Source organism: Aspergillus eucalypticola (genome assembly GCF_003184535.1).
Source record: "Aspergillus eucalypticola CBS 122712 chromosome Unknown BO83scaffold_18, whole genome shotgun sequence".
Lineage (NCBI taxonomy): Eukaryota > Fungi > Ascomycota > Eurotiomycetes > Eurotiales > Aspergillaceae > Aspergillus > Aspergillus eucalypticola.
The window spans coordinates 493,836-512,228 of record NW_020290292.1 but is presented as its reverse complement, the minus strand read 5'-3'; the positions used below and the strand labels follow the sequence as shown (position 1 = coordinate 512,228).

Genomic DNA, 18,393 nt, shown 5'->3' with positions numbered 1-18,393 from the left:
GGCCGGAGTCCGACGGTGGTACTAAAGTGCCCCACTGCTCAGCTGCCAACCGTATCGAGCGCTATCTTTAGTATACACAGCATGTAGAGCCGCCGAATGCTACTATTTTAACACTACGTGGCAGATAAGCAGCATATTGCGCTCGAGGGATCAACGGCAGGGGAAGTGTATAAGACGACTACCTGTACTGTCTCTCAATCGCATTGCTTGCACATTACCACCCCTCAGTCCGTCTCTTTTAAGCTGCACGCTTCTTTAGCTGTTCTATCTTCCCTTTAGTACCTACTCCTCTTTTTCATCAAACACGGGGCAGCATGTGGTGAGTGAACATGTTCCAAATCGTGGTACTGTTGCATCGCCACTGACAAAGTTAGTGGAATTTTCGGCTACGTGAATTATCTCGTAGAGAAGAATCGGAAGGAGATTCTCGACACCCTCCTGAATGGTACAACAGATACCTTCAGCCCGCATATGATCCAATTCCTACTAACCATCATCACAGGCCTTTCACGTCTAGACTACCGTGGCTACGACTCGGCCGGACTTGCAATCGACGGTAACAAGAAGAAGGAGGTTTTCATCTATAAGGAAGTTGGGAAGGTCGCAGGGCTGAGAAAGCTCATTGCGGAGGAGAAGCCCAATCCCACCAGGACCTTTGAATCGCATGCGGGTATTGCACATACCCGTTGGGCGACTCACGGTTCGCCGTCGCGAACCAACTGCCATCCCCATAGGTATACATTCGGCTCTGGGAACTCGTCCACTACCAGGCCGTATGATTGACGTTTTACGTAGGTCCGATCCTACCTCAGAGTTCGTCGTGGTCCACAACGGCATCACGACAAATTACAAGGAGCTGAGGGGACTCCTCGCGAGCAAAGGCTTCAAGTTCGAGACCGAGACCGATACCGAAGCCATTGCCAAGTTGGCCAAATACATTTACGATGAGGATCCCACAATCGAGTTTACTACCCTCGCCAAGGCCGTTATCCAGGAGCTTGAGGGCGCATTCGGTCTGCTCATCAAATCCGTTCACTATCCTCATGAAATTATCGCCGCCCGTAAGGGCTCCCCGTTGGTTGTTGGGATTCGGACGCAGGGCAAGATGAAGGTCGATTTTGTTGATGTTGAGACTGCCCATGAAGATGTCATGTCTGCCGAGACTGCACCTCAAAGCCTAGGAGTGGACGAGTCGCGGGGTCTGAACCAAGGCAGCGCCATTTCTAGCAACTTGCTCGCGCCTCCAGACAAAAATCTTCTGCATCACTCGCAATCGAGGGCATTTCTGTCAGACGACGGGGTGCCTATGCCAGCAGAGTTCTTCCTATCTTCCGATCCTGCTGCTGTCATTGAACACACTAAGAAAGTTCTATATCTTGAAGATGATGACATCGCTCACATCCACGACGGTCAGCTCAACATTCACCGTATCTCAAAAGACCTTGGCACCTCAAATGTCCGAGCTATCCAAACTATTGAACTTGAACTTCAGGAAATGATGAAAGGCAACTTCGACTACTTCATGCAGAAAGAAATATACGAACAACCAGAGTCCATCGTCAATGCGATGCGGGGTCGCCTCAACGTGGAGAAAAGGACCGTTACCCTCGGAGGTCTGCGACAGTATCTCTCAACCATCAGACGATCCCGCAGAATTATCTTCATCGCATGTGGTACCTCGTATCACTCATGCGTTGCAGTCCGCGGTATCTTCGAAGAATTAACCGAGACACCCATTGCAGTTGAGCTGGCCTCTGATTTTCTAGACAGACAAGCCCCCGTATTTCGCGATGATACATGCGTTTTTGTCTCCCAATCAGGTGAAACGGCAGACTCGCTCATGGCGCTGCGGTACTGCCTTAGTCGCGGTGCTCTAACTGTTGGTATTGTGAACGTCGTTGGGTCCTCGATCTCCCTCTTAACTCACTGCGGTGTCCACATCAACGCTGGTCCTGAGATTGGAGTCGCATCAACCAAAGCCTACACTTCCCAATTCGTCTGCATGGTTATGTTTGCCTTGGCACTTAGTGAAGATCGCACAAGCAAGCGTCAGCGACGTATCGATATCATGGAGGGACTTGCCAACATTTCCGACCAGATCAAAGAGGTATTAAAGCTTGATGAAAAAATCAAGGAACTATGTATGAAGCTCAAGGACCAGAAGAGTTTGCTACTTCTCGGTCGTGGTAATCAGCATGCCACTGCTCTTGAAGGTCAGTCTAACTCCCCACTCCTTCCTCGAATAAGTACCTAAACGCTAACAACGATCTTCCCAGGGGCTCTCAAAATCAAAGAAATCTCCTACCTCCACTGCGAAGCCGTCCTATCCGGCGAGCTCAAGCACGGCGTCCTAGCGCTAGTCGACGAATCACTACCGCTCGTTATGATACTGACCCGCGACGACAATTTCTCCAAGTCGCTAAATGCCTATAACCAGGTCGTTGCGCGGAACGGTCGCCCCATCGTTATCTGTAATACTGGTGACCCCGAGTTCCCTAGTGACAAGACCGATAGGATTGACATCCCCCGCACTGTGGATGCTCTGCAGGGTCTGCTGAATGTCATCCCTCTGCAGCTCATGGCTTATTGGCTTGCTGTTGCTGAAGGACTAAATGTTGATTTTCCGAGGAATTTGGCCAAGTCTGTCACTGTTGAGTAGGGGGTATAGCACTAGAGTACATGGGAAAGAGAGGGGGATTTTGTGAGGAGCGAATCTGGCGGAGGGAGAAATATAGTGTTTGATCTGACTTTTTCTTGTATAGCAGCTTCTCTTAAAGTCGGATGTTTTCCTTTATATTAATATCATACTATAAGCTATTTGTGAAACCGAAATACTACTCGAGTCATTGTCATGCGGGATTAATACTTTAATAACATCTACCAGCCAGTTTATTTGTGTTTCCACTAATGAGCGTCGTTCATATACCGCGTCCCAGGCATTAATAACCAATCTAAGTACCGGTGTACCACCACCACCACCACTACTAATTATAGATATCCAAAGTCTCCAAAGCAGAGGAATTTCCACACGTCCTGCCAAAATTCCCGAATCTTTTCTCTTTCCCGCTAATAAATTCGGCAAACTTTCCCGCACTACAGCTCTCCCCAGGCCCATCCCGACACCCGATCAGCGGCTTAACAGCCTCATTGACCAACACCCGGAAGTATACACCCTCGTCAAATCCATTGTGAGTACCACTGCACTCCATCCGCTCAATCCCAATATTTCCCAAGAATGGCAAGATGTTACTGCTCTTCCAGGTACGATCGTAATTCACCTCATTCGTTGGCATAGTAGCGTTCACATTATCCGCGCCCGAATAAGCACTGTTGTTGAATAGGCCCAGCGCTGTGACAATGGTTGGCGGCACCTCGCGGTGTGTGAAGGAGACGTAGATGTCTTGCTCGCTGGTCTCTGCGGAGAGGAGATTGTAGCTGGCGTTGACCCAGGGAAAGCCAATCACCGGCGACACGGGGCGGCCGTAGCCCGTGTTGTGGAAGTACATGATGTCGTTGGCGTACTCAAAGGAGAGCCATTCGTTGTTGGTGAAAAGCGAGGAGGAGCAGAATGGGGAGGAGCCTCGGATTACGGTCTCGTAGCCGCAGAGCTCAAACATGGCGGTTACATCGGAGGAAGTGAAGTTGAATTTGGGGGCGAAGGCGTTGAGTCGCTTGATTATGGGGCCTGTGTAGTTTTCAATGAACTCCTAGGATACTGTTAGTTGAGATCGCCGGGTGAGATAAGGGTCATGTGACTATAGGCGTACATCTTCATAGGTGCTGCCATAGCTGGAGCTGTATGCTGGGCAAGATTTGTAAGGTGTCAAGGAGTCCGCGCCAGTCGTGTCACTCTGTGCGACGCTGACAAGATCCACGTGCGTTTTGTTGTTGGTGTAGCCAGTTATGAAGCCCTGGGCAGATTTGGTCGTCCGCTCAGCAGTCGCGGCCCAAACTTTGTCGGTGTGTAAGTCAGGGTATCGCTGGCGGAACTTAACGCCTAGGGTTGTTGCCTCTTGGAGTCCGACGCGAGTCAGCTTTTCGAGGTGGTCCTCAGTGATCGGCGCGGTCCAATTGGCGAGGAAGGCGAGCGAGTCGGTGTTTGTCCAGCTTTGTGTTGTGTTGCGCAGCTTCTCGACGAACGGCTCGATGTAGGTCTCGTAGTCGAAGTCATTGGCATAGATGGCAGCATGACGGACGAGATAAGCTGCGCGTGTGATGTTGCAGCCAGCGGGGGGAGCTGGATCAATCTGGGGATCATGAGAGCTGAAGTAAGGTGCGATACCGGCAAGATGGTGGAGAGGATTGAACTGGTAGGATGCCGTTGTGGTGGATAAAGTGGCAAGAACGAGACTTGTAAGGAACCTCATGATGAAAGACCGGTATGAAGCCCCCGGGCTGCAACTGTCAATTGGGCCTGGATTGTAGTGGCAGGTGTTGGATTGCTACGACCATCGTGACTAGGAGGGAATTCACGGCAAGATATATCCAGCCTGCTGCGAGATCATCCAGTTCCTGGACGTGCATGATTACATCACTAGTTTCTAGGCCGGGTCCTTGGCTTTATGCAAGCCAAACACCGTATGATGCAGATTGTTGTGGCTCAAGGACAGTGGAGCTGACAGTCCTGGTAGAATGGAGGCTGCTTAATCCTGGTAAATACGTCATTAAAGCCATCGACCGGGCGGTTTAGGGCCATTTGCTGGCGCGAGTGGAGTGCGGCTGAATGTGGATACTCCAGGGACCAGGCACAATAGCCTTAAGGGCATCTCACCCAGGTAAACAAACACTCCAAATACATTCAATTGCAAGGTAAACGGGCTCGAATAGCATAATAATACGGGGAGTGCATTCTTCTGCATAACCAAGCGACTCGACAAAGCTAGATTCCGTCATGTGTGAGGTTAACTCACCATCTGGCCCCAAGATTGCGCGGATCGACGGCGCTGACTGCCTATCCCAAACAGTCAAGGATTGCCGCTCTCAGCTGTGCTGTTGGGTCCGAAGGAATGCCGTCATCGGAGTGCTTTTTCCAGGCACAACCAAATACATTCATTATTTGTCGACATAGAGCCTATACAGGATCAAGGCCATAACCACCACAATTTTATTAGCCTTTTCGGTGTAATTTTGGGACAGATCATCAGTTTAGAGGGCACCTGGAGGTATTGAGCTTTCCGGAATGTCGACGAGAAATAATTAAATGTTGTCTTGGCAGAGCAAAGGATTCTCTCTAAGCATGGGCATAGCCTTGTGGTTATAGTACGTAGATGTGGTTGTTCATCACAGCTGGTGTGGATAATTGTTTTGGTGAATTCCAGGGCAGTTACAATCCGCTTCGCAGATTAATGGCACTTATATACCATCAGCAAATTCACTTTTCACAAGCACCTGGTTGTGTAGTGTAGGGGTTATCACTCCGGATTTTGAATCTTACCAGATTTCCGGCAACCCCGGTTCGATCCCGGGCACGACCTTTCTTTTTTCCTTTTTTGATCCCTCGCTTTACTCCTGACTTTTTGCTCTCTTGCAATTTATTCTTCTCCAATTCTATATCTTCTATATCTTCATTGTGACTCGGGTATATACTTATTATTTGACTGGTAGATTACGCAACAAGTATGACAATAATGGTAGCTGTATGATCGAGTCGTCCGTCTTCGTTTTCAAGAATATATATCCGCGTGATATTTGTACTAGTACTAGGTCAAGTGTTCAGGTCGTTGGTATCGCAAAACAAGGAAAACCTGGTGCTATTACAATTTGTCTCACTGAAACTACTCCTGTCAGCACCTATGTCTCAAAGGTAAGTTAATACACTGGTAGTATATTGTAGTATTGCCTCATCAGCTCATACCTCGCACTCTTTCTTTTGCTATCCCGACCGGAAGGGGGCGGAGTCGGTACCTGAGTGCATAGCTGACAAACATGCAGAACTGCATAACTAATGCCTAAGTTGATGTCCTGATAACGGCAATCCCCCTCATGGTCTCCCCTCATCCCTCACCATCTACAACTATCAAAGTTTGGACAATGAACCCCTTCCAATCTCCTCTCATAACTCCAGCCGAATACTGTGACAATGCGGCAGTATGCAATTCCACCAAGCGTAGGCGAATTGTCCCCTTAGCAGCCTACCGTCCCACGCTCCACTCGTCCTTCGAATCCTTCCACCTTCCAGGCTCAAAGTACCCCATGTCCCCGCTCCCTTTACACCCCACTATCACATGCTGATAGATGTATTGCCAATTAGGTTTTTCGACCTCGACCAGATTCATGACACCGCCTCTCCCTACCCTTCCATGCTTCCCTCGCCTTCCCTCTTCGCCGCTGCAATGACTGCCCTCGGTATTCGCAAGGATGATATTCTAGTGATCTACGATGCAGACGAGATAGGCACGTATCATGCCCCGCGACTGGCGTTTATGTGTGAGCTCTTTGGACATAAGGATGTGCACGTCTTGAATAACTTCAGGCAGTATGTGCGGATGCGGCTGCCCGTAGATTCCGGGTCTGAGGGAATAGAGGTTCCAGTGATTGGAACGAGAGGAGAGCAAGGTGAAGAGTATGTCGTGGGAGAGAGAGACTTTGACACCGGAAGGGTAATAGCGTTCGAGGAGGTAAAGGACGTTGTTGTTGGGAGGGACCAGGAGAAGGTGAGGATTGTCGATGCGAGGATACCAGGTCGGTTTCAAGGTGTACAGCCGGAAATGAATCCAAGTTTGAGGTCCGGGCACATTCCCGGAGCGGTCAATGTGCCATTGGCTAGTCTACTGGAAGATGAGACTGGGATGATACTAGCACCTGAGAAACTGAGGGGTGTCTTGATGGATGCGGGCGCGTTGGCGGAGGAAGATGAGGGAGTGCCGTATATTCTGACGTGCAATTCGGGGGTTACGGCTGCATCACTAGATCTAGCTTTGAGGTTGGTTGGGGCGAAGGGATCCAGAAGGGTGTATGATGGTAGCTGGATGGAGTGGACGAGGAGGGTAGGGGATGAATTGATTGAGGTTTCGTAGTGACGGCTGTTTGGTGGATATGGTGGAGGATGTACATGATATAACTACTTGTATATATGGGATGGCTGTGTTGTACATGAAAGAGCTGGACTCAAATAGACCATTTTAGACTGAAAGCGCTGAATTCAAATTTATGAAAGTGGAAGGTCACATGGTATATTGCTGCCTGAGTCGTATATTCTCATAGCTCGTGTACTGCATCGTATCGTCAAACATAAACAAACATTATTTTACAGTCATCCGTATACAGACCGGTACTTTTCCTCCGCTTCTCATTCCCCCACTCTCTTCATCCTTCCTCGTCTTAATCATCCGTGCTCAGTTTCTCGAAATCTCGTATCAAGCTCTCGAGGCCTTTTCCCTGGAAGTTTTTGTCGTGGTCCAGCGCAAGTGTCTGACTGGGATGGTGTTGCACCACGTAGTTGGCGGCCAGCGCGTTTACCTCGTTCTGATTCCACACCTTCTCGTTGAATTCCCTCAATATCGACACTGCTTCGATGGGGATTAAGGTCTCGTCCTTGCTTTGGAGTACTAGCTGGATGGTCCGCAAAAATGGTCGACAGACTCTCCAAACCAGGCCCATATGCCAGAGACCAGAGACACAGCTGACCAACACTTCGCGCCACTTTGACGACTCCAAGTGCGAGGCTGCGTGTATACCTGCCACCATAAAGTAGTGAACCATCATTATTGGGATGGACTTCCAGCCATGGGACACCCGATAGAGCAATATTAATGTCGCAATCGAGTCCATCGCTTCGCCTAGTAGTCTCTGTGGATCAAATTTAGTGGATCGTATCAGCTCTTCTGTCAGTCCGGTGCTACTACGGGTCACGAAAATCCCGCAGAGGTTGACTGTTGTGATGTGGTAATACATGCTTCTTTCGTTAGCATAGAGCCGTGACTGCGTTCGGACCACTCACTGAAAACACAGATTGTGGGGAGTCCTATTCCTCTGTACCCTAAGGACAGCAGGAAGATTCCTCTCGAGGCTTATAAGTCTCTGATACAGTACAGCACCCTGCTGCCATCCAGACAGATCTATTTGTCCACTGAGCTGCCGCTGTAAATTAGCCACATCATTAATAATAACAAAAAGGTCCCGCCTGCTCCATAAGCCCGTGTGGAAGAAGGGCTTGTAAACAGGATAGGTAAATGGGTATGGTGACCACTGCTGATTGACATCCGCCGCCGTTGCCTCTTCTTCAGATAAGAAAAGCTCTGACGGCCCCGGCCATACTGACGGTATCCTTGCCAATTGCAAAGACAGACTATTGGATTAGTGACTGCTTTGCATATTATTTGGTAATGACTTACGTTTGCACCTCATAGACCGCACTAGCTATGAGTTTATAAGCTCGCCTAATGCGAGCTGCCTCTGCTGGATTGGTTTGGCCTGTCTCAGGCGACGAGGTATGCAAGCCCAGATGCAACCCCATTTGTGCGCCATACCGGATATACTGAACACCGATCTTGTCTTTTCCAGAAGCACAGAAGAATAACCCTAATAGAAGGGCTGACTGCATGGTGGGAAGAGAGATATTCATCTTATCACACTGCCACAGGCGTTCCACTTCCCGCAGAAGTCTTCTGGCGGTAGACATCTCCATGCGCCGGTCCCATGGCTTTTCAAAGTCGTATGAAAGGTGCTAGTCCGTCAGCGAAGTCATAAAGAGAATGGGATACGTACACACGCATAAAAAAGAATAGTATGGACCAAGAGTGACGAGCAGAAGTGTGTCCCTCCACGCTGGAAATCACCCAGGAATGACACCGGATCAACGACATGCCATGTTGGGTTATCCCAAACGAAGAAGAAAGAAAAGAGATGCGAAGTGGCCGCGTTATCAACAATTGCCGTCCAGCGTTCTGCAGCATTCACACTGTATGGCGGTATTCGGTTCACCAGCTCTGGTTTCCCCGATAGCCGTGTCAGCCACGACCTCTGCATCCTCTCCAGGGTCATACCCGGGGATTGTGATGACATCTGTTGACTCAGTAGACTGGCTGCCTCGTGCACCGAGGAACTCCTGCGGATCGTGTCCACCACAGCCGGAAGAATTGTGGGGTCACAATCGTGGACATTTTGATACACATAATGCAGCTCACGGAGTTGTGTTTGCAGAAGCTCCATCGTGCGGTCCAGGCTACCAGACAGCGTTTGCTGGGTAGCTAGCCCTTCTGTTTGCGACAAACCCACAACCTACATGACTGGATTAGTAGCTCGTCGTCAGTGACAGGGATCAGTGGTATGATAATGAAGCTCACATATGGACCCTCTCCACTGGTGGAAACTGCAGCGCTGGACGGGCGAAGCGACAGAAGTTGCAGCATCCGCTCGTGCCGCTTAATAGCTGCCCGCAACATGTCAAGTTCTCTTTTCTCTTGGGTCCGCTTCTGCTCTGAGTACCTGCATTCGGTCCCGAACTTCTCGCACTGGGTACATGTCGGTTTTCCCCCATTGCATTTGGCCTTGCGCTGCCGACAAAGATCACAGGCACGAGAAGTACGTATCTGCGGGCTAGCCACGATCCTCGATCGATCCCGGGGAATCAGAACCTTCCCGGCGGTTCGCCCGGCAATCGCGGCCTCTGGTGGGCTAAGACTGGTGGGCTGACTGGGCGGAGGGACCTTCCGCGCAGACATGGCCTCTGGTGGATATAAGCTTGAACGAAGCGGGCTCTAGCAACTTGTCATGATTTCTGGTCAGAAATTCGATTGGTTGTGGAGTGGTGGCAAACAGACAAAGAGGAGGGGTCTGGATCGAACAAAATCTAAATCCCATCGCATTGGAATTCGGTCCGCGGTGGGGCTTGCTATCTTATCGCCTTCCATCACGAACTGGCGGTCAGTGATTTGGGGGCACGGCCCATAATGCGCTTCTTGACTGGGAGATGACAGGATGACACAAAAACCGTCTCCAGGTTATTCATCAACTGTACTATTCCACTCTCGCCAGTTGTTCTCCCTTCATTATTCAAACATTATGGAGGTATTTCCATAATGCCGTCAACATGACGGATAGGTTAGGACGTTTCATGGACCGCCATCCGTTGGGACATATGTATCAAGACTTGTACTGGAATAGGACCTATTCATGAGTCACGAACACGACCAAAAATGCTCACCTATCCACGTCGATGCGATTGATGCTTGCCTCTAGCTGTCTGTCATCAACACAGACTCCATCGTCTGCTTCCAATGAAGACTTGCAATGATGGGAACCCCCAGTATCCAATCCCACCATTTCTGAAAGAGTAAGGCGATCACAACACCTGGTACTACGATGTGCTCATTTCACCTACACACGTCAAGGGTGAAATGACCATAGCCAGCTACCCAGCCCCTAAAGGTCTTATTTAGCACTCCCGATCAGTGTATGCAAGGTTTGATGCAAGGACGATCATTGCTCTACCCTACTGATTGGGACTGGATTATCTCATATGTCATCAATTCCTGCCCATACCAGGCAACGCTAATGAACGCCGATCAGTCTCTAATCACAAGGTGCCCACTAATAATTGAGCACTGCCCATTGGCACATGAACAATAACCAGTGTTGAACCGATAAAAGTCTTCACAGGCACTGAAGTACATCGGATGCTAAACTTCGGATTATAACGGGAATGCGCTCTTTTTCATTGCAGAGATGCATTTAACTCTCTTTGTGAAGATCGTTGATCAGCAAACATTGCTCGCAGATCACAACACTCTATTTGCCTTCTGAGTACCAAAGGAGACGTAACTTGTCTCACTTATACATGATGACCATACGCACCCATGCATTATTGCTGCCTTTGCCTTGGGCATATGATCTACTCTTAGCATTTCGGATGGCGGGAACGGACCCATGCATACGGAATATTTAGTGCAAAATGGATTCCCGTTGAAGAACTAGCCTATCGCTGGAAGCTTTCTGTGAGGAACGAATGGAATAATGATCTTCTCGCCCACATTCCCTAGCCCCTTACATAGTTCCTCAGCCACACTAATAGACCTGCATCAATCAAAACTCATGGGCTGTCCCATGAGACCTTCAACGGCTCAAAGCCATCAAGGAACCTCCGTGGCTTCAGAAGGCAAGCAAGCACTGCAGTTGTTCGACCTCGTCATGAGGACCGAGAAACACTCTAAGCGACGCAGTGGAATCCAAACAGTATGCCGCGATATCAATCATGTCGAGGGTAATCTCGACCACATCGACGAGCGAAAGCTCCTACGCAAGATGGACCTCCGTCTCATGCCGATGCTAACCCTCCTATACCTGTTCTCATTCCTCGATAGGGGTAATATCGGAAACGCCAGGATTGAAGGCATGGATGAAGATCTGCATCTCGGAGGGACACAGTACAACTGGGCACGTAGGTAGCGCCGACCATAATGTTGATGGATTTCTGATTGTTTAGTGACCGTCTTTTTCTTCACATACACCGTGTTTGAGCTACCATCGAACCTTATCTTGCAGAAAGTCAGGCCCTCAATATGGATACCGTCACTGATGGTGGCGTGGGGGACGGTGATGGTTCGTTCCCGTCCGCCGAGCTAGTACGACTCTAATTGTCCGTAGACTCTAATGGGTATCGTGACCAACTATCACGGTCTACTGATAGCGAGGATATTCCTCGGTGCCACAGGTATGATCTCCACCAACCACAAGAAATGATCTATCTTAACATCATGAAGAAGCAGGCATTTACCCCGGGGTGGCCTATTATATCACGATGTGGTACTCTCGTCATGAAGCTCAGTTCCGCCAAGCCTTATGCTTCAGCGCGGCGAGTATTGCAGGTGCCTTTTCGGGGTTACTTGCATTTGCGATCGGTGTAAGTTATAGAACTCTATCTGCTGTGCAAATTTTAACAAGTCAGAAAATGAACGGTGTTGGCGGGTACTCCGGCTGGCGCTGGATTTTCATCATCGAAGGGCTTGCAACAGTTGTCGTGGCTGTCATGTCATACTTCTTTCTCTACGATTACCCTGATACGGCTTCCTTTCTGACCCAAGACGAACGTGCTTGGATTCTGCGCCGCTTAAGTCTACAATTCTCCAACAATGGCAATGTGGTTCCCGAGGCTGGTGATTTCAAGTGGAAGTACGTGTGGGATGCGGCCAAGGATTGGCAGGTCTATATGGCCATTCTCAGTATGCTCCACTACCAGGCTGGTGAGGTATCTACTGACGGTTGCCAGTCTACTTCTCCGCCGTCTGTCCGCTATACGGGATCTCGTTCTTCCTACCGACCATAATCCGCGATCTAGGATATACGTCGTCTACTGCGCAGCTTCTCACAGTAAATGGCTCTGGACATCAACAACCGCAACGTGTATCATGACTGACTGATTAGGTACCCCCGTACATCATTGCTTCCATGGCTGCCATCCTAGCAGCATATTTTGCAGACCGCAATGGTGAGCGCTCACCGCTTCTCCTCTTCCACATCGGTTGCATCGTCGCCGGATTTTTCGTCTGTCTGGCAGGATCGCAAAGATGGGTTCCGGGACTTGTATACTTTGGGGTGTTCCTTGCAATTTTAGGTATGTCGCCATATGATTCCACACATATTGTCGACCGTTCTAATGTGCAAAAGGAATCTACCCCGCTATCCCTGCCCTCATAACATGGCTAAGCAGCAATCTCGCCGCGGAACATAAACGAGCAGCAGGAATGGCGATACACATTGGCATTGGGAACTTTGCAGGAGGTATCTATCCACTTTCCGATTCATGAAGATGTTTGGGTGGAACGTGCTAATAAACATTAGCAATGGCTTCCCATTTTTATCGCACACGCGACTCCCCACAATATATCATGGGTCATGCGCTGGAACTTGCCTTTGGAATTATGGGCGTGGTGGCTATCGTGATTACGAGATTTGCATATGTGCGCATCAACCGGCAGCGTGTGGATAAATTGGTGGAACTCCGGCCGGAATATTCGGCACAGGAACTTGGTGAGATGGGGGATAAGTCGCCTACATTTAGATATATGCTTTAGATTTTCCGTATTTTATAGAGTGATAGAGTCTTATTGGTTTAGAAATAAAAGCAGCTTATGAGTGTCAAATACTGTACTTGATCAGACTCAGTAGTAATACGTTGATTCATGTCTCTTTCGGCTGGCCGAATAGATGCGACAGATCTTGGGTCTGCCAGTTAGTTCATGGGCATTATACAACCTAAAAATGTTATTGGAGTATGGATAAGTCGACAAAAGAATCTAATAACCTATAGGACAATATGCTAGCTCCATCATCGAATATCCCGATCAATAACCCTCGCAGCTGAAAGACACTTCTCATCCTGAAACCGAGGTGCAATTACCTGGATCGCACATGGTGCCCCATCAACTGCATTTGGATCATCTAGACATCAAATGTTAGCTATTGCACCCCCAAAGCAGGAACAATATGTATAGATAAATAACTCACAACTAGGCTGAACCCCATCAGTAATAGCCATCGGCTCAGGATCAAGCTCCTTCGAAGCCTTGCCGTACGGAATAATGCAAGCAGGGTACTACACTATCATTAGCCACACAGTCCCCCGAACTACCTAAGAGGTAGTATATGTGTACACTCACATCAAGCAAGTTCCAAACCACGGTATACGGCGGCCATCCAAATGTATCATGTGGAACAGCCGTATTCTGCGCCCCGGGCGCAAGAAGCACATCTAGATTGTTCTCAACCCATGTCTTTCGCCAGGCCTCGGCATATGCTTTGCGCGCCTTGTGCAATGCGTCTATTTTCTCGAATGGCGGTAATCCCATATCTACTGGGAATGGACCCGTGAACATGGGTGAGGACATCCTTGCCACGGATGTCACGGGTGGTTCGCCGCTGGCTGCAATGTGGTCGGTGTGTGGGCCGTAGATGAAATATTGGAAGGCGAGACGGTTCGCATATGCGAAGTCAATGCCCGGGGTTTCTGAGAGATAAACTATATGGTGGCCTTTCATTATCAGAGCGGATATGGCGGTCTGCAGTGCTCTTTTGACGGGTGGATGGAGGGGAAAGTCCTTGCTCTCGGGGAGGATGCCGATGGTAAGTTGACTGGGCTCACCAGTTGAGGCTTTTGGGTATGACCAGGGTGCCGCGCTTGCGGTACTATCGTGTCTCCAGGGCTCGGCGTTTATAATGGTCGACATAAATAGTTCGATATCATTCAGGCTATGAGCAAGTGGTCCGGCGGACGGCTTAAGACCGGGAGTTCCTTCCATGGCTATATCGGCTACTTGGCCGCCCCATGGGATGCGGTCAATGCTGGGTTTGAAGCCGTACACGCCGCAGCAGAGGGAGGGGATGCGGATTGAACCTGCGATGTCTGTGCCAATTCCTAAGATTGAGCCGCGGAATGCTACTAGAGCTCCTTCGCCTCCGCTTGAGCCGCCGGCAGTCAAGTTGGTGTTGTGGGGGTTCAGGGCTCGACCGAAGATGTTGTTTTCTGAGTCTCCTGTCTATAAACCTGTCAGTGTTGAAAGATAGTGAAGAGGAAATGGTGGTAACCGACCATCATCGTCTGTGGGATGTTCGTCTTGACGTAGAGCACAGCACCGAGATTCAGTAGCATTTCGACGATGGCTGAGTTGTGTGAAGCCGGGCTGTTCTCAAGGAATTTGACATATCCAACGGTGCTTTGAATGCCCTCAATACAGAAACTGTCTTTGATGCTGATAGGAAGGCCGTGCAGCGGCCCGAACAGTTTCTTCTCTCGCTGGAGGTATCCGTCAAGGAATTCAGCACGCTTAATAGCCTGCTGGAAGAAATGCTCTGTCAGGCATGAGGTCTAAGCCATATCAGTAAAATATCCAAAACAGACTAGGTATGTTCAGAATGGAGGAACATACAAGCTGCTGGGCAATAGCTGCCCTCTTGCAGAACGCAATTGTAACATCAACGGAGCTTACAGCCCCTTTTGATAGCTCGTCTAGAAGCCCAGTCGCTGAATAATTCTCTGTAATACTGAGCTCCTTCTCGGACAGAATACCACTGCCTCGGACCACATCGGCTTTAATAAGGCGGCCATTGGCGGGGATTGTTGCAAGAAACTTCTCAGTTAGACGCCATTCGGAAGGGATTTGTGCGTCTAATTGCTTGCGCTTTCGGGCCACGAGAGTGCGCCAGTCATCTGTTGTAGAAGTTGTTTGGGTCATTTTGTGATTGATGCTGGTGCGTTGTTGTACTCGATGCCGCCTAAAGTTATATAGTGCGGGGATGGTTATCTGTAACCCCTCATCTAGATATCTGTTACTCCACTTTGGAAGTCGTTAGCATGACTACTATTGAAACAACCCATTGTGTAGGGTGACCCAGTAGAAGTGCGTCGACCTTCCTGAATAGGCTAGTTTGACGCACTGACGTATACAGACATACCCGGCTTTTCATATCGGGTAATATAATGAAGATGAGAGTATCAACCTCGGGACATGTGCTGCTAATGATATTGACCGAACTGAAGGAGCAGGCAGAATCACACTATCATCATATAGATTTTGGATTACTCGAGATAACACCATTAAGTAATAATCCAAACTATTAAAGAGATGACTTCCTAACAACAACATCATCCGGCCTCACACCCCCAAAGTTCGTCAAATAATACGCATCAATAATAATTATATCGTTCTCGCAACTCATCACTCCAACGCAAACCAACCCATTCAACCAATTATATTTGCCCCCACCCGCTTCAATCCGTAGATGCGAAAAGAATTCAACATCGTCCTGAGTAACGGTCGGTGGAGGCCTCATCGCGGGGTCATCTGCAACCTGCTTCGCGTACTCGGTTCCTGGTCCAGGACGGTAGAGCCCATGCGCCTGCACAAAGAGGTGGTGACCATCTGTCGTTTTGATAGTGTATCGGGCGTCGAGGGTCATGGACTAGTTTTGTTAGTTGTTTCTTCAGATAATACAGCAATGATGGATAGACTCACGTGTGTTCCTTCAATGACTGTTGCCCAATCTGCTCCTCCCGAAGGGAGGATCGTCCCCTCGAGTTCTGGTCCTTTGAAGGTACCTCCAGTAACATTTGCAATGCTGCGAATGATGCCTGCGCCGTGGGGTGCCCCGACATTGATTTCTTCTGCGGCGATGGTGCATTCAAGTCGATACAGGAATGTTAGACTTGGACGGCGCATCGGAGGACTCTTTGGATAGTAGGTGTTTCCCGGGGAGTCGGCGGGTTTGGCAGTCATTGTGGTAATGTGATGCAATATAATACCAAGAATGTAAAGATTATTTCAGTGTGGTAATAGTATCTCTACGATGCCGACATTAATATGGTATCAACTCTTTCGCTCGCAATACTTATAACCCAATTCTTTAATATGTTGAATACAGAATACAGCTGCCATGTTTACCCCGCAGGGCTTCCTCAGTGTGGGGTTTGGATAGTTTATTACCCTAATTGGTAGGTCGACCCTTGATAAGAGAGTGAGCAGGCTACATGATACCCGAGAATGATAATCAAAGGCAAAGATAGCCTTCGGCTCAACCTTCCGGATCAAACTCTTCTCTAACCATAACCATCAAGTCCAGGCGATAGATCGCAAACTCCTTGCGCTATCAAGGAAGTCATCGCTCTCCGCGGAGTCCGATTTGGAAGCTGAGAAGCCAATCCTGCCTTACTAAGATCGATACAATTCACCGTAGATAGCCCCGCTTCGTTGAAGAGGAACACGATTATTCCATCGCAACCAAATCCAGACAAAGTACAGCACCGCATTATTGGAGACCAACATGGCCTTTGTGCAAGCTCAGCTCTCCAATCCAGCAATCCCAGCCAAAGACCGCCAAAAAGCCCTCGACAGAGTCTTTGCCGACCCTGGCCTTCCCTCATCAAACCCTACCTCATCCTTTTGGTTGCGCTCTCCACATCCTGACCTGGCAAAAGCCCAGTCCGAGACTCTACCATCAGAAGTGGACGTCGTGATCATTGGCTCTGGAGTAACCGGTACTTCGATCGCAAGGACGCTTCTCAAATCCCGAAAGGCGGAGAAGAGCCAGATTGACAGCAAAGGACCGGCTGTGGTCATCCTCGAAGCACGCGACGTTTGTAGTGGCGCGACCGGCCGAAATGGCGGGCATATTCTCGAGACGGCGGAGGAATTCGCCGATCTTGAGGATATGCACGGCATTGACGCAGCGAAGAAGATCATGAGATTTCGCTTGGCACATTTACGCGAGATGCTTGATACTGCGGAGGAGTATGGACTTACCGGGCACTGTCAAGCGCGAAAGGTACAATTTCTAAGCGTTTATTTCGATGAGGATGGGTGGGAAGATGCCCGAGAGCGGGTACGCCGGCTGAAGGCGGGTTTGCCCGACGAGACGAAGGAATGGAAGATGTATGAAAGAGAGGAGATCCCAGAAGATTTCTGTCTTCCTCGTGCGCTAGGGATCGTTGCTGGCCCGGGAGGGGCCATTTGGCCTTACAGATTTGTCACTGGTGTTTTGGGCCAATTGAAGGCAGAGTTCCCGCGAGATCTGCTGATTGAGACGAATACGCCTGTGACTGGTATCGAGGAGGACATGAGTGAGAAAGGTAATTCGCGTCTACGATACCTGGTATCTACATCCAGGGGTGTTATTCGCACTCGTCATGTCATTCATTCTACAAATGCTCATGTTGGCCACCTCGTACCTGGTTTGAGAGGTCGCATTTATCCTATACGTGGACAGATGTCGGCGCAACACCCGGGACAGAAATTCCGGTGTCAGGGAGAAGAGCACTCCTGGATCTTTAATTACGATCGTGGGTTCGACTACCTCACGCAGTTGCCGCAGTCAGAGGCCGGACAGATGATGATGTTCGGTGGAGGTTTTGCTCAGGGAGGGGGAGGTGGAATTGCCGATATGGGCGTCGCAACAGACTCAGACATCAGTCTGTATGCTGATATTCATCTATCGGGTGCGCTAAGTGCGGTGTTTGGCCGTAACAATTGGGGCAATGTTGCCCGACAGAGCGTGGAGCAGATGTGGACCGGAAATATGGGATTTAGTGCAGATGGACTTCCCTGGGTAGGACGGCTTCCTGTTTCGACAACCCAGCGTGGACTCCATAATGAAGGACAGGGTGCTGAGTGGGTATCCGCTGCTTTTTCGGGGGAGGGAATGGTGCTGGCATGGTTGTGTGGCAAAGCATTGGCGACGACGTTGCTGATCCATGATGATAAACTGCTCGAGACTGAGTCTACGGATCTTTCGTGGTTTCCAGAGCAAATGCTGGTGACGGAAGATAGGGTCAAGAAGGCTGTTTTGATGCGTCATGTGCAAGAGCGCTCATACTTATAACACAAAGGTGCAATTCGATTAGAAATGAGCTGGGTGACCGATTCAAAGCTTCTGATAATGTGAAATACCGTGAACAGCCCAGTCATC

The 18,393-nt window shown here is 49.4% G+C and overlaps 8 protein-coding genes and 1 non-coding gene across 9 annotated transcripts; 5 read left to right on the top strand and 4 right to left on the bottom strand.

Annotated features, from left to right (window-relative positions):
• The first annotated feature begins 157 nt into the window (after window positions 1-157).
• On the top strand, window positions 158-2,858 carry BO83DRAFT_409491 (glucosamine--fructose-6-phosphate aminotransferase). Its single transcript, XM_025534139.1, has 5 exons — window positions 158-319; window positions 375-445; window positions 503-734; window positions 796-2,213; window positions 2,277-2,858. The coding sequence occupies exons 1-5, from the start codon at window positions 315-317 to the stop codon at window positions 2,657-2,659; spliced, it is 2,109 nt and encodes a 702-aa protein (XP_025386481.1). The 5' UTR covers window positions 158-314; the 3' UTR covers window positions 2,660-2,858.
• A 23-nt stretch (window positions 2,859-2,881) lies between these two features.
• On the bottom strand, window positions 2,882-4,605 carry BO83DRAFT_364338 (putative histidine acid phosphatase). Its single transcript, XM_025529613.1, has 2 exons — window positions 3,768-4,605; window positions 2,882-3,707 (listed from the first exon to the last, which is right to left on the bottom strand). The coding sequence occupies exons 1-2, from the start codon at window positions 4,365-4,367 to the stop codon at window positions 2,985-2,987; spliced, it is 1,323 nt and encodes a 440-aa protein (XP_025386480.1). The 5' UTR covers window positions 4,368-4,605; the 3' UTR covers window positions 2,882-2,984.
• Window positions 4,606-5,390: 785 nt separating this feature from the next.
• BO83DRAFT_t186 lies at window positions 5,391-5,474 on the top strand. The gene has a single exon. It is a non-coding gene; the product is annotated as a tRNA-Gln (tRNA).
• Window positions 5,475-5,787: 313 nt separating this feature from the next.
• BO83DRAFT_71347 (sulfurtransferase) lies at window positions 5,788-7,168 on the top strand. The gene is made up of 2 exons (XM_025537552.1): window positions 5,788-5,803; window positions 5,932-7,168. Exon 2 carries the CDS (start codon window positions 6,225-6,227, stop codon window positions 7,014-7,016), a length of 792 nt encoding a protein of 263 aa, XP_025386479.1. The 5' UTR covers window positions 5,788-5,803; window positions 5,932-6,224; the 3' UTR covers window positions 7,017-7,168.
• BO83DRAFT_418561 (uncharacterized protein) lies at window positions 7,134-9,739 on the bottom strand. Its single transcript, XM_025534822.1, has 5 exons — window positions 9,285-9,739; window positions 8,707-9,219; window positions 8,334-8,665; window positions 7,940-8,287; window positions 7,134-7,894 (listed from the first exon to the last, which is right to left on the bottom strand). Exons 1-5 carry the CDS (start codon window positions 9,660-9,662, stop codon window positions 7,321-7,323), a joined length of 2,145 nt encoding a protein of 714 aa, XP_025386478.1. The 5' UTR covers window positions 9,663-9,739; the 3' UTR covers window positions 7,134-7,320.
• A 1,388-nt stretch (window positions 9,740-11,127) lies between these two features.
• On the top strand, window positions 11,128-13,010 carry BO83DRAFT_364331 (MFS general substrate transporter; the record flags this gene model as incomplete). The annotated part of the gene is made up of 9 exons (XM_025529612.1): window positions 11,128-11,377; window positions 11,423-11,538; window positions 11,584-11,650; window positions 11,700-11,839; window positions 11,885-12,158; window positions 12,206-12,306; window positions 12,361-12,550; window positions 12,604-12,717; window positions 12,778-13,010. The coding sequence occupies 9 exons, from the start codon at window positions 11,128-11,130 to the stop codon at window positions 13,008-13,010; spliced, it is 1,485 nt and encodes a 494-aa protein (XP_025386477.1).
• A 254-nt stretch (window positions 13,011-13,264) lies between these two features.
• On the bottom strand, window positions 13,265-15,167 carry gmdB (general amidase GmdB; the record flags this gene model as incomplete). Its single annotated transcript, XM_025536684.1, has 5 exons — window positions 13,265-13,377; window positions 13,444-13,531; window positions 13,596-14,471; window positions 14,525-14,800; window positions 14,862-15,167. The coding sequence occupies 5 exons, from the start codon at window positions 15,165-15,167 to the stop codon at window positions 13,265-13,267; spliced, it is 1,659 nt and encodes a 552-aa protein (XP_025386476.1).
• A 382-nt stretch (window positions 15,168-15,549) lies between these two features.
• BO83DRAFT_400303 (DUF3237 domain-containing protein) lies at window positions 15,550-16,208 on the bottom strand (the record flags this gene model as incomplete). Its single annotated transcript, XM_025533388.1, has 2 exons — window positions 15,550-15,894; window positions 15,948-16,208. 2 exons carry the CDS (start codon window positions 16,206-16,208, stop codon window positions 15,550-15,552), a joined length of 606 nt encoding a protein of 201 aa, XP_025386475.1.
• Window positions 16,209-16,752: 544 nt separating this feature from the next.
• BO83DRAFT_364329 (NAD(P)/FAD-dependent oxidoreductase) lies at window positions 16,753-18,362 on the top strand (the record flags this gene model as incomplete). The annotated part of the gene is made up of 1 exon (XM_025529611.1): window positions 16,753-18,362. The coding sequence occupies one exon, from the start codon at window positions 16,753-16,755 to the stop codon at window positions 18,304-18,306; it is 1,554 nt and encodes a 517-aa protein (XP_025386474.1). The 3' UTR covers window positions 18,307-18,362.
• Window positions 18,363-18,393: the final 31 nt, after the last annotated feature.